Source organism: Hemicordylus capensis, chromosome 3, assembly GCF_027244095.1.
Source record: "Hemicordylus capensis ecotype Gifberg chromosome 3, rHemCap1.1.pri, whole genome shotgun sequence".
Lineage (NCBI taxonomy): Eukaryota > Metazoa > Chordata > Lepidosauria > Squamata > Cordylidae > Hemicordylus > Hemicordylus capensis.
This window is the reverse complement of record NC_069659.1, coordinates 202405536-202419578: the sequence shown is the minus strand read 5'-3', so window position 1 is coordinate 202419578 and position 14043 is coordinate 202405536. Positions and strand designations below refer to the sequence as shown.

General features: G+C 56.9%; 1 protein-coding gene and 1 long non-coding RNA gene across 2 annotated transcripts; both read left to right on the top strand.

Moving 5' to 3' along the window:
- LOC128352334 (uncharacterized) lies at window positions 1-899 on the top strand. The gene is made up of 3 exons (XR_008320331.1): window positions 1-166; window positions 540-662; window positions 782-899. It is a non-coding gene; the product is annotated as an uncharacterized LOC128352334 (long non-coding RNA).
- A 611-nt stretch (window positions 900-1510) lies between these two features.
- On the top strand, window positions 1511-5472 carry LOC128352333 (uncharacterized). The gene is made up of 7 exons (XM_053312836.1): window positions 1511-1713; window positions 1906-2055; window positions 2448-2567; window positions 2669-2777; window positions 3099-3161; window positions 3409-3600; window positions 3895-5472. Exons 1-6 carry the CDS (start codon window positions 1627-1629, stop codon window positions 3591-3593), a joined length of 714 nt encoding a protein of 237 aa, XP_053168811.1. The 5' UTR covers window positions 1511-1626; the 3' UTR covers window positions 3594-3600; window positions 3895-5472.
- Window positions 5473-14043: the final 8571 nt, after the last annotated feature.

Here is a 14043-nt window from a genome sequence, read left to right as displayed (position 1 = left end):
GAGCAACAAAGAAGATCGGGGACGTCATCCGGTGCGTGGAGTATGCCAGTGAGGTGGAGGAGAGGTTCCCTGAACTCCTGGTGGGCCTGGTGAACAAGATCCTCACCGGCCTGCAGAACACCACCGAGGGAGTGGGGAACCGGGAGAGCCAAGACCTGCCTCCTGAGTAAGTCATGGCGCTGGGGAAAGCGAGGCCAGCAAGTCCTCCTTCCAGCACTCTGGGAGGACAGGCTAGGGCCATTTGTCCCATGTCCCACTCTGATGGGTGAGGAGCATTTCTGGCCTGTTGGGGTGACTCTGGCACGGTGGTCCCCTCCCTCAGCTACACAGAGGAGACCCCAGAATTTGCAGCCCTCTTGGATCTGCAGAGAGCCTTAAAATGTGTCTGCAGTGTTAAAAAACCAGCTGTGGGGAAAGTCACTTCACCCCTGTGGTCTCCCTCCCATGGTCCAAGACAGTCCCTCCACCCCTGACACTACGCCACCCCGCAAGGAGACACACACTTTGGGGACAGCCACCTCCTCTTCTCTTCTCTGCAGGGAGACCTCGCAGATTGTCCGGACCCTGCTGGAGAGGGTGGCACAGGTGACCCCAGAGAAGACCTGCTGGGAATCCCTGTGCTCTCCGCAGAGCTGCCTCCAGGGTGTGGCCCTCTTGGTGAGGTAAGTAGGAGTGAAGAGGAGATTTCTCAGGAGGCCTGGGGGCTGGGGTGGTTTGGGTCAGGTCTGCTCTTTCCGGGCCTTCCGCCCAGGACTCAGCAGGGTCCTTTGGTGTGTTGCAGGGCTCTCCTACAGACACCATCCTCCACAGTGGCCAGGCTGAAGGCATACCTGGCTTCCCTCTTCAGCCTGGACAAAGATCCAGAACAGCATTCCCTCGCAGAGGTGGCCTTCTTTGTGGAGGTGAGCAGCGAGTTCCTCGGCGTGGGCTTCCCTGAGAGGAGGGTCTGGCCCCAGGGGCTGATGGATGTTTTCCTCCTTTCCCTCTTTTAGCTGCTCCTGAAAGACAAAGACTTCGCCGCCTTGGAGAAGACTTGGACGCTCCTGGTAGCGTGGCTAGTCCACCCCAGCCAGAACATCCGCTACCTGAGCGAAAGGGGACTTCTCCAAATCTATGGAAAGCTGAAGGCGGTGAGTGACCCAGACCCACGACCCCGGGAGCATCTCTGGGCATGGAAACTCCTCTCTTTGGGGAGCCCTGCCTGAGGCTGGTGCTCCTAGGCATCCCCAGGTGTGATGGGGAGATTTCTCCAGTTGGGTGGATTGAGCCTGTGGAACCCTTGCCACAGGACGAAGGAGAAATCCTGAAGGGAAGGCACAGAAATGCATCTCTCCGTGGGAGCCCTGATTCCCCACGTGCTCCAATGCCGCCTTCTCCCCCCTCTTTGTGCCTCCGGCATGGCTTGAGTGATCTCCTCCCCAAGGCAGTGGATGGAGGCCAAGCGGCATCAGCCCCCCGAGAGGCCTGTGGTCTGTTTAGCAGGGGGTGGACTAGCATGGGTTTGAAAGAACTCCAAGGATCCACCTTTTTTCACCCTAGGCAAAGAAACCCCAGGATTTTAGTGCCGGGATCCTGGGAGGGCTCAGGACCTCCAGTCTGGAAGCCACTTTGGGGGTCCTGGCCTTCATGGAGCGGCTGAGGCACTGCCCATCGGAACATCAGGCCACCGTGAATGCTGCCCTGGCTGCCCTGTGCCGCCCTCTCTTCCACCACGTGAGTACTTGCACGCCAGCCCTCCGCCCCGGCTCTATGAGGGCCGGCCAACCTGTAGATTCCGACCGGCTTGGAGAAGGGAAACCGGACACCCCCTTGAGACCTCTTGCAAGAGACCCATGCAAGCTCTTCTTCATGGTGATGGAGGTGAGGAATTCCTCCCTGCCAACGACAACCCCTGTTTTTTTGTAGGAGGAGGCTAAGATCCGAAGGGCAGCCATGAAGACCCATCTGGATCTCCTGCAGCACCGCCACCACCATCATGAGGGTACAGAAGAGAACATCACGACCCTCATCGCGGTGCTGATGCATGTGGAGGATGAGGACCTGGAGGTAGCACAGGTGAGAGCCCACTTTTTCCTGCCTCCTCTACAAAGGTGTTTAGGCTTCCCCAAGTCCAGCCACCCAGTGGCAGACCTCAGAGCTAGCCTCACGGGGTGGTGAATCATCCAGCTGTCCCGCTGTGGCTTGGCCCATCCAGGCCTCTCTGAAACCTTTCAGGGAATGGACCTCTCCACCCCCTTCTACTTTCTCTTCCCAGAGTTCATCCAGGGCCCTTCTTTCCTGGGATGGGGAAAAGCTTCCCCTCTTGAATCTGGCTGTCCTCGGCTGTGCTTCAGCCAACGAGAGGCCACCAAAGTCCAAAATCTCCCCTACTCCTTGAAGCCCCCTAAGAGGTTTCTTGGAATGCCTTGGGAGGCTTTCCCACTCCCATTCCGGTCTTTCATTGGCAGGCTGCAAAGGACAATCTGAGCCTCCTGGCGGAAGCCCTCCTCTGGCACCTGGAGGGCAGGCTGCTGGCGCGGGACTCTTACAGCCTGCAGGAGCTGCTGCACAAGATCGCCAAGCGTCTGGTAAGGGCAGCCCCTCCCTGTCCGTCCCTCGGCTCAAATGGCTCAAGGACCTTTGGGCGATGCTTTGCTCACTTGGGATTTGTCTTTGCTCTTGATCCCAGATTCGGCAGCTCGGCACAGAGGACGCCGTGGAGATGGAGGCCACCAAGATCCTGGGCTTCTTCCGCAGCGAGCAGCCTTCAGTGAGGAGAACAGCTGCCCTGCTGATCGGTAAGGGAAACAAGACCTTTGGGTCTCCCTTCGTGGGTCGTCTTGGTGGGCAAAGGTTCACTCTCCTTGAGTGCACTTCCAGAAGGGTGGGGGGGCAGGAGCTGTTCCCTCCCCAGGAGGACTGGCCCAGTGAGCGTTAGCTAGGAGTCTTGACTTCATTTCCTCCCAAGGTGACATAAGAGTCCCTGGAGGAATGGCTCAATCTGTCAGTCCCAGAGGGAGCAGAGAGGGGAGGACTTCCTCTCCTGAATGATGGGAAGTGAGCTGTCCATGCGCAGGGTCCTGAACTGTGGTCCCATTTCCTTCCACCCTTGTTTTTAGGTCACCTGGTCCACAAAAAGGGCAGCATCCTCACTGAAGGGAACATAGAGACCTTCCATGCTGGTAAGTGCAGGTTTCTGGGTGGGAAGGGGCAGTTTCTGTGAGGGGAGAGGCCTAGGTTTAGGGACCACAGACCCTCAAATGGAAGGTCCCGGTTGCATCCTCAGGGATGCCCAGCAGTAGGGTTTCCCAGAGTGAAGGGGAGAAAGAGTCAGGACTTGCTCCCTCTTGGTGTGGAAATGGTGGGGCTTGGCGAAGGGTGGGGTGATCTCTTCATGCCATTGCTGAAGTTTCTCCTTCATCCTTCCAGCGCTGGAGAGCTTGCTTGGCGACCATGACCCCGAGGTCGGGAGAGTTGCCTGCAAGACGGAGAAGATCGTGAAGAAGGCTTTTTCCCTCCACTCCCGGCACGGGTTGCGGGCTGCCGTTCGGCGCTTGTGGGCAGGCTGTAAGAAGAAGAGACACCCGCCAGAGTACGGTGATCTCTCCACCTGACCGACTGGTGAGCAGACCAAGGCAGGGCTTAACTTGAAGGGGCCCCGATGGTTAGGGAGGGGGCTGGGGCTGCAGGCAGGGCGGGCAGGAATCTGGGCAGCCCTCCCTTGTGTTGGAATGCCATCTTCGGCCCTTGTGGCCAGTTGTACAAGTAGCCCAAGGGAAAGAGGAAAGATCTCTCTTCCCTCTGGGAAATGAGGACACGGATATTCTGCCAGGAGTCCCTGGTGCTGGGTGGTGTCATGGGGGAGAGTGTGAGAAGACCCCCAATCTCTGAACCAATGTCCTTCTCTCTTTCCAGGAACAACAGCCCCGTGCTCTCCCCTGGAAGATCAGCAGCTGAAGGGAGACTGAAGAAACACCATGCAGCGCAGTGGATCCGGACCAGCCAGAAGACCTCCTCCAACCCCGTGGATAGAAAGAGCTGTCCACAAGACGGCAGCAGGGAAGTGCAGTTCTGTCTGAGGAGTGAGGGGGAAGCAGGCTCCACTCCCCTGGCCCAAGGAAGCCCCGCCTCCGGGGTGCAGAAGCCCCTCCCCTTGCCTCTGCTGCAGGCGGTGGGAGGAGGCTACAGGACCACCCTGCCCCCAAGTGGCCCTTGGGAACCATTCTTGGGCTCTCCTTGGGTCCGGGGAGGCTGTGTGGCCCCAGCAGGAGGGCAAGGTCACCGCCTCCCTCCATTTCCACCAGCTGGCCGGGGAGCGCCCCCTCCTCCTTCCACCTTTCTCCCCTTCCCCAGCGGCCTGGCTTCCCCTGGCAGGGGAAGCACCATCCAGGCATCCGCCCCCTCCCCTGCCGAGGGTGTGCTCCTCCCCCCCTCCCCTCCCGCAGCCACGCCTCCCTCCCCCCTCCGCTCCCTCCTCCCCCCTCCCAAACCGGGGCAGCAGCAGAGGAGCCCGGGAGACTCGGGGGGGCCCCTGCAGCCCCAGTCGCGCCCCGGTGCTGCCCGGTGGCAGGCCAGAGAACCCTCCTCTCCCTCCCGCTCCCTGCTGTGTAGCACGTGATGAGGCGTCCAGCGGCAGGCCTCTCCTCCCAGGCCTCCCCAAGTCTGGGGCGCATCCCCTCCCCTCCCCTCCCTGTTACACCAAAGGGGCTCCTCCTTCTCCACCCCAGAGGTGAGGGGGCAAGGGAGGCATCAGCCACCAGGTCTGCCGAGGAGGCCGAGGGAGGGTGCTTGGGCCAGGCTGGACAATGGCTCGACCTCCCGCTTCCTCACTCACCCCTGCTCCCTTCCATCTGCTCTGGGCAAGCGAGGAGCCCCTCTTGCTCCAGCGGGCAGGGGGGAGTGAGCAGAAGATCCTCTTCGGAGCGGGGCGGGAGGTGTGGCCATGACACCGTCCCTTGCTGCACAGTGGGGAGCTGAGGTCAAGCAGAATTCTCTGGCTTGCCCCCCCCCCGTCAACCCCCCCCCCCCGCCCGATCCCCGCTTGCTGGGCTGCCGGAGCGGAAAGGGAGGAGGAGCAGGGCAACCCCACTGACGCTGCTCTGTGCTTCTTGCAGGCATGTGCTGCTGCTGGGCGGCTGGAGGAGTCAGTCGATCCGCCCCAGAAGAGGAGACCAAGTGAACGTGCCTGCAAGGAGCGGGGGGGTGGGGTGGGAGGCTGGCTTGGACTCCCCCCAATTTTGTTTGCCCTCCCATTCCCTTTGTGACCCTGGGCTTCCTTCCCTCCCTCCCCCTCCCTCCCAGGGGCAGAATGGGCTTTGCTGGTCGCCCTGTTGGGGGCCGAGTAGGAATTTTTGGCTTTCCAACAGATTGGCCGAGATGGAAAGCTTTTTTGCCTACTCCATTCTGCCCTGTTTTGTTTCCTTTAGTTAGAAAGTTAAGTGACGACTTGTGACCTAATTGAGTATCTTAATAAAGTTGCCGCTTTTGTTAGCATCCCGCCGTTTCTTCCTCTTTCCTTCTCGTCTCCCTTGGAGTCTTTGTGCCAGATCTGGTCAGGGCCCGACGGGGGGCACTGAGAGGGCGCCAAAATGTGTGTGGGGAGGGCGCCAGATCTGGAGAAGAATCGGTGGTGAAGGGTGAGAGTTGGGGCGCACGGGTAGGGCACCCCGGGAATCTGCCCTGTTCGCCTGTGGGCCAGCCCGAGCCTGTGTCTGGTCCGTGATGGTGCTCGGTCGACATCCTTGTTGCTTCTTCTATGATGCTGCTGATCTCAGCCTTTTATTTCACTGGAGAGGGCGCTAGAGAGAGAGATCCTCAGCCCCCCCCCCCAGTGCCCCCCCATCAGAGCTGCCCCGGCCCCATAGGCCAAAGGCCATCAATATCAGAGCTAGCGAGAGTGCCCCAGTCCCCCCCCCAGAAGAATCCCACCCAAATTCGAGCTGCAGCCTCCACCATGAGGTCTAGAAACTTCTTTTTTTGAAGAGGAAAACAGAAAGCTGGAACTCTCACCATTCTGCTCAAGCAGTCAGATGTCATTTCTTGTACTTGCACATAAACCCTCTTCAGACAATACGTTGTATGGGTGTACAGATGGCAGTACGCGTATATGTGTTTGTGTGAATGACTGTACCTGTGTTCATTCTGAAAGTAACGCTGGGTCCAGGCCTCTCAAATGCATGATTCGGATCGGAAGCATACTGCTGAACCTGTGAGCAAGGCTTCCCCTGGGGCGACCCGGGGCTGGGGGCGAATCAGCGTGTGCGAGGCCTCCTTCACACTTCAGTATAATTCACATTACATGTTCACACACACATATAACTTCTTTATTTGACACATTTGCGTCCCTCTCTTACCCTCTTGTCAGCCGTGTCCTAATGGCCGGACAGGGCTATCGTCTCACCCACACGATTCCCAGAATTCTGGGGAACCGTTTTACGATCACGAAAACCTTTCCTCCGAAACAGTCGGATCATTTTTCATGGTTCGTGGCTCCCGACTGGCAGCCCAGTTAATTCCCATTTTCTGAGATTGTGGACCTCTGGCCAGCCACGTTGGCTTGGAAGATGGGGCGCTCCTTCCCGTCTGGGCTCGGCCGTGCGGGAGGGGCAGTGCTTGCTTACCTCCTCTCCGGTGCTCTCGGGGGAGCCTGCAGTGCTGGGCAGGGCCGGAGTTGGCGCTGGAGGCAGGGGCTGCGGTGGTGTTCCTTGCCCGGGTCTGGTGGGCAGCGGCAGACCTGGCCTCGGCTGAGACTCCTGGATGCAAGAAGAGGAAGTGAGGCGTGCGGAGGGTGCCTGCTGCATCCTGGCCCTCCAAAAGGCGAGGTGCGACTTACGAATAAGAATCCAGTGAATATTTATTGACCACTTGTCAACAAGAATTTCTGCAGGCGATTCACATAGATATACACTATATCTATGCCCACTGCCCGTGAGCCTGAATTACTCGCGAGGCAAGGTGACCCCTTTATGGCCGGAAGAGGTGCCTCTGCCTTCATCTTGGGATGGGGAGCTCCCTGCTCCTCTTCTGTCTCCCACCCTGGCCTGCAACTCTGCCTGGCCCTCCAAACAGCACATTCGCCTTCATGGGTCCCTGGGAGAGACTGGACAGGATTCTGCCCTTTGCCAGGGATGGAAGCTGGGAGCTGCTGCAGAGAAGGTACCCAGTCTACCACTGAGCAATGGGCTTTCCTGGCCTGGGGCGGGGGGACCTCTGGCCGGCCACGTTTGCTTGGAAGATGGGGCGCTCCTTCCCGTCTGGGCTTGGCCGTGCGGGAGGGGCAGTGCTTGCTTACCTCCTCTCCGGTGCTCTCGGGGGAGCCTGCAGTGCTGGGCGGGGCCGGAGTTGGCGCTGGAGGCAGGGGCTGCCGTGGTGTTCCTGGCCCGGGTCTGGTGGGCAGATGAGTCTCCAGGATTCCAGGACAGGGAGAAAGGTGTGAGGAGGGTGCCTGCTACATCCTGGCCCTCCAAAAGGCGAGTCACGACTTACGAATAAGAATTCAGTGCATATTTATTGACTGCTTTTCAATAAAAGGTTCCTCAGGCAGTTTACATAGATAGAAATAAAACGGGCCCCTGTCCCCAAAGGGCTCACAGTCTAAAAAAGAAATATAAGATAGACCCCAGCAACTGCCACTAGAGCGATGCTGTGCCGTTGGGGATGGACAGGGCCAGTTGCTCTCCCCCTGCATCTGGCATATGATGTGACCAAGAGAGCGGGCAGGAGAAAACGCTCTGCAGCACCCTCCCGTTTCCGCCTGAAGTCCAGCTGATCCCAGGGGATGGCCACGTTGGCTTGGGCAAGGAGAAGCTGCTTGCAGGCTGCCCAGTCTCGGCTCACCAGTGTTGGAGGGGCAGAGCTTCCCACTGGACTGGGGGGGGGCTCCAATCTCCACCTGCCCCCTCGCAACTGCAGCAGCACTGAGGCCAAGACCCTCCTCCTCTCAGCCCGAGACAACCCACAAAGGGCTGAGCTCAGAGGGAAGCGTGTCCCAGAGAACTGGGTTCTCCGTGTGGGGCCCACATGCTTCTGATTTCCTCACCTCATCCAGCTTCCGGAGGGACCTTAATCTCTGGAAGCGGCCCTCCTTCCTGTATTTGTCCAGGATGCTTTGTTGCTGCAAAGCCTTTCCCTTTGGACCCTGGTGGGGAAAAAGAGCCATTCACCAGCCAAGGCCGAATGAGGTGTCTGCATGAAATTCATCACAAGCTAAGCTAAACAGCACCCTCCGTTTTCAGTGTGATATCCATCTGACCCCTCCACCTGCCAGACGTGTGTTCTCCGGACCCTGGTGGAACAAACTGCAATTCCCCAGCTAAGGCATGAATGATTGGCTACTTGCTGTGAAGGATTCTTCCTGCTGCTAGATATGATGTGATGATTTAGGACAGAAAGAATGACCCACCTTGAATCCACTCTCATTCCGATCCAAGAATCTACTCTGAGAAGAACAGCTCTGATACAACAAACCCCTGTGCCCCGTGGGTTTTGGGTTTAGGGATGGTTGGAACCCTATGTGCACTACACCACCACTCGCTCGAAGCAACCCTGGTGCACCCCAAGTGGAGTTATGGGGCTGCTGAAATTCCCCATTATTCCCGATGGAGAGGAAGCTTAAAGATGAGCAAACTTCAGAAATTCTTTTAAAAATCACCCCTTTCACCAAGTTCTTTGAAATCTGGGTGGTAGGAGGCACCCATTGGGACACTACCACCTGACCCACTCTTCTGCCCCCTCTGACACTGTCAAGAGTCAGCGCCCACCTCCCACGGGTTCCTCCCCATCTCCTCTGATCTAGTTTCTGATTTAGTACTGTCAAAAGGGCCCCCGCTTGGGAAAGTGTCAAGATCACTGCTCTGAGGTCTCGATCCCTTCTCGGACTCTGGAGGCATTTCCTCCGACTTGGTTCATATGCTGTGCTGGGTGGCCGGACCCTGTCAGTGTCTGTCCCCACCTCCCACAGGTTCCTTTCCCTCTTCTCTGATCTAGTTTCTGATCCATACATGATTGGGGCTTGGGAGGGCGCACAGATGCAGAGAGGGACTGGGAGCTTGTCCCACCCAGCTGATGGCCAAGAGAGCAGCTAGCGTGCCCTCGGTTGAAGCTCTGCTGGTCCTTCCTCCTCTTCTGTTAGGAGTAGGACGGGTTTCCCAAACAATACCTGAATGTCTTCTGTGACTGGCAGCGACCCAGGATCACCGTCTCTGTCAGATGTCCCCAGTCCTGGCATGCTCCAAGGCTCTTGGTTTGGCTGCAGAAAGATTCAGCACAGGCTTGGTATCCAGAGGGCTGGAAATGCATTTTCTCTGGTGGTGGCTGACATCCAGAGCAGCAGCAGAGTGCTGCTGGAAGGATGCAGCACACGCGTGAAAATATGGCACTAGCCAGAAACCCTAACTAGCTAGCCAGAGACCTAAGGCTGCAGAGGTCTTGTCAACATTGCTTAAGCAACAACTAACCTGCTCTGGTGTCCCCTCCCAGTTCGACTGTCCCTGTCCGGGGCTATCCAAGGTCCTGATCTTCTTCTCAAAACCTTCTTCCCCCTTAGAGCTGCCTGCGACAGTGTTCATCAGTGCTCCATCAACCCTATGCACCTTTAAAGCCCTAAGCCTGTCAAATTGTGGATTGGGCCTGTGTGCAGCTTCAGCCCAAGCCAAATACCTTGCACAGTGCCCCTTGCACCATGTGGGGATGACCATTCCCAAGGTGCAGTGCTGCCATCTGTGCACCTTGAGGGTGGGGGCTCCCTTCAGGCAGAAGGAGCCCTCCTGAGCCAAAGCACCACCTCGGAAGGCCTGCAGAGAGTGCTGGGAAGTGCAATCCCTCCCAGAGAGCTCTCCAGAGAGGGCTCCAGCCCTCTGAAAGCGCCCTCCCAGCACTGAGAAAAGAGTAAAACTATGCAGAGGTCAGCACAGGTGGAAACGGCTCTCATGCCATTTCAGCCCAATAGACCCCCATTGGAAAAGAATCAAGATTATGGCTCCTCTGAGGTCAGGATTCCTTCTGGAACCCGGAAGACTTTCCCTCCTACTTGGGTAATCTGCTGGGTAGGAGGACATGGTCTGAGTTGGCACCCGCCTCCCATGGGTTCCTCTCCCTCTTCTCTGATCTAGTTTTTGATTTTTTCAGGACTGGGGCTTGGGAGGGCGCACCGCTCTGGAGACTGGCTGGCAGCTTGTCCTACCCAGTCAATGGCCATGAGAACAGCTCTTTAGTGTGCTTTCTGGTGAAGCTCTGCTGGTCCTGCCTATCTTCTGTTCATAATTACTAGCATTTTCCAGACATCACCTGCATGGCTTCCATCACCTTCATGGTTTCCATAATTCTCTTATGGAAGTTTCCTGGCCCATAGAATCTCGCCGTAGGGTTTTTTGCAAGGAATTCCTATGGCAAGAAGGTTAACAACGTGCCCATTAGTGGCCCACTCAAACCTTCATTTCCTACCTTCATGTCCACTTCTAAAAGCAAGCCAGAAAAGAACACAGACCCACTTCTCCTACTTGGGTTATTTGCTCGGTAGACCATATGCTGGGTAGGATGAGCTAAGACTGAGGAGTAGCTCAGCCTGAAATGTCTAATGGTCTCTGTCTGTCAGGGTCTGCACCTGCCTCCCACACAGGGGCATGACTACCATTAGGCAAGGGGAGACAGTCGTCTCGGGGCCCCACTGCTATTGAGGGGACCCTCAGAGGCACGTCACATGACCCCCTGCCCGCCCGTGTTGCACCCCCTATGAATTAGGTTGACTCTCTTGGATATCGGCAGTAGCAGAGAGTAAAAAAACCTAGATTCAAAGTGAACTAGATCTTCACCGTATTCATAATGGGGATGTGAGTGTGAGTGCACTATATCTTGTGAAGTGTGTTTGTGTGTGTATATCAGCAAAGGACCCATTTTGAAATCTTGTCTCTGGGCCCACTCCAACCTTGCTATGCCCCTGCTCCCACGGATTCCTTTCCCTCTGCATTGATGGAGTTTTTGATCCAACATTACCTGTGTGGCTTCCAGCGCTTCCAGGATCCTACAGGCCGAACTGCGGAGCTCCCTTAGTCCCTCCGTGGCCACACTCTGTCTCCACTTCTAAAAGGAATCCAGAAAACAACACAGACCCAACCCTGAAATCTCAGCTACTTCAAGAGTGAGGAGTACCTCAGCCTGAACAGACTTCTGTGGAGGGGGAATAATTGGACCACCTGAAGCTAGAGGGACCCTGCCAGATGCAGCAGTGACTCTCTCTGTAGCATCCTTCTGCTGCTCTTCTTTCCGTGCCCTGGAAGAGTCGTGATGCCCAGCAGTGGGAGGAGGAAGAGGGGCAAGGGGAGCAGAGATCACTACCCAGGAACTGTCGACTCCCAGCTAGGAAGTCCTCTCAGCTCAGACGGCCCCACTTCACCCAAACCCTGTGCACAAGTGGATCCAGCACTCCCTCCATGGACCAAGGACGCAGTACACCCCGTGGACTCCTACCCCCCATTTCTCCTCCATAGGGAGCGTAAGACGTACCTGGACAGATTCTGGCCGACACGTCCATTCTCGGCGAGGTTCTGGGGTGCGCCGAGGCTCTTGAACCTGCAACAGAAAAGTTCAGGTCAGGTTTTGTACCCAGAGGGCTGAAGATGCATTTCCTCAGAGGGCAGCTGACATCCAGAGCAGCAGCAGAACACTGTTGGAAGGATTATGCATCCGCGCAAAACTGTTGCACTAGCCAGCCACTCTAATTGGTCAGCAAATGATCCAAGCCTGCAGTGGGCTTATCAACATTGCTGAGGCAACATCTACCTTGTGCGGGCTCTCCCTCCACTTCAATTGTCTGGGGCTGTCCATGGTCCTGATCTTCCCGCCAGAATCTTGCTCACCCTCCAAGCTGCATGAAGCAATGTCCTCACATCTTAGACCCAGATAGCCCCACTTGACTGAAACCCCGGCACAAGTGGAATGGGTGGCAGATCTCTCACTCCCTCCTTAGCCCGAGGATGCAGGCCCTCCCTGGGGTCCCGACCCCCCCTTCCTCTTACGTAGGGAACGTACGGGAATAACTTGCCTCATACATACGGGTTTTGGTCTCAGCCTGTAATGGGGAGATTTTCGAATAAAACCTCCCATTCCTGGAGGAAGCTGAGGATCTGGGACCTGCAACAGAAAGGTTGAGCAAAGGCTCAGTACCCGGAGGTCCAAAAATGCATTTCTTTAGATGGTGGCTGAAATCCAGAGTGGCAGGAGAGCGCTGCTGGGAGGAGGCTGCCCAAGTGCAAAACCGTTGCACTAGACAGCCACCTCAGACGGAGACGGCTCCACTTCACTGGAACCCTTTACACAAGTGGGATGGGAGAAAATCTAGCACTCCCTCCATGTCCCAAGGATGGAGCCCCCACCTCGGGTTCCTGCCCCCATTCTTAGTCCATAGGGAACATAAGGCTTGCATTAAACTTACGTGGACAGGTCCTGGCTGCTCGCTCTGAATCTCACATTCAATGTGAAACGTCACAGCTGCTCGTATGAAGCACGGTTTTCTGAACTGCAACAAAAAGGATCAGCAGAGGCTCAGTCCCAGGAGGGCCAGAAACACGTTTGCTCAGAGGGTGGTGGCTTCCATCCAGAGCAGCAGCAGAGCGCTGGTGGAAGGAGGTTGCAGAAGTCCAAAAGGGAGGCACTAGCCAGCCACCCTAACTAGCCAGCCAAAGATCCAATCCTGCACTGGGCTTGTCAACATTGCTGAAGCAACGTCTACCCTGCTCTGGTCTCCCCCACCAGCTCAAGGGTCCCTGTCTGGATCTATCCAAGGTCCTGAATTTCCTGCCAAAATCTCTCTCCCCCTCCGAGTAGTGTTCTTCGGCGGCAGGCCCATTTAGCCTAAGTGACTGTCCAGTCCTGACTGTGACAACTTGTTCATTGGGCCTGTGTGCAGCTTCGGACAAAGTGGAATACTCTACACAGTCCTCCTGGCTGCATCTGGGGATGAACTTCCCCACGGTACAGTGCTGGCATCTGGATCGGGCTGGGGGTGGGTGGGGATGCTCCCTGAAGGGAAAAAGGACCCCGTTGTTCCCTGCACCATCTTGTTAGGCCTGCAGAGAGTACTGGGAAGTGCAGCCCTCCACAGAGAGCTCTTCAGAGAGGGCTCCATCTCTCGGAAAGGGCCCTCCCAACACTGAGGAAAGAGTAAAACTGTGCAGAGGTCAGCACCGTGGGAAATGGCGCTCAGGCTGAAGGGAAATGTGTCGAGGTCACTGCTCTGAGGTCTGGGTTCCTCCTTGCACTCTTGCCTGCACCCTCACCCCTGAGACTGCTGCAACTCCACCCTGGCCAACGACCCAGCAGGGAAGAGGATCCTCTTGGAACCTTTCCCCCACCCCCTTGCTTTAACTATGCCAGTGGCCTCCCCATTGGCCACAACTGCCTTTTCCAAAATTGCACCAGCAATACAACTCAACTGCAGTTGCTTTCTGCTCATGCATGGATGAGACCAAGCCAACGAGTATTCCGTGTTGTGTCTTGACCAAACCCCACGGAAAAGGGTGCTCAAAGAAGGGCAACCTTGTTTTCCAAACCCCTTGCTTAAGGGGTTGGGTGGTCTTCCACTCTAGGCTGGACGATGCCATACAAGATGCTCCTCACCTCCTTCCGAGCAAGCTCCCCCAGATGCTCCAGCTGCCACAGGGGGTCTGGCTTCATACGCTCCTATGGACCAAGGAAAGAAAGACAGCTCTTATTTCCTGGCACCTCAGCCTCGACCATCCCAGTTCCCCTTGGGCCCCTACTCCGTGGGAGAAGCGCTGCTGAGCGTGCAGAAGGCCCCAGGTTCCTAGGAGCTCTCTTGCACCAATCCCCACCAGTAGCACCCCCACAGGCTTGACTGACAGCAGCACTTCTCTCCGGTCGAGAGCTGTAGACCTGCTGCCAGCCCACCACTCCGCTCAAGCCTCACTTCCAGCCCTTGGAATCAGATGGAAAGGAGAGCGAGAGCTGGGGACACTGCGACATACCGAGTCTGACCAGTGGTCCATCTAGCTGCCTTCTACCGAGTCTGACCAGTGGTCCATCTAGCTCCGTATTGCCGACACAGTCTGG

Bases quoted from the DNA above. Each gene is read 5' to 3' on its own strand.
- LOC128352333 (XM_053312836.1), top strand. From the start codon at position 1,627: ATGGAGCGGCTGAGGCACTGCCCATCGGAACATCAGGCCACCGTGAAT. The intron at 2,056-2,447 runs GTGAGAGCCCAC...TTTCATTGGCAG, and splicing joins AGGACCTGGAGGTAGCACAG to GCTGCAAAGGACAATCTGAG. The intron at 2,778-3,098 runs GTAAGGGAAACA...CCTTGTTTTTAG, and splicing joins AACAGCTGCCCTGCTGATCG to GTCACCTGGTCCACAAAAAG.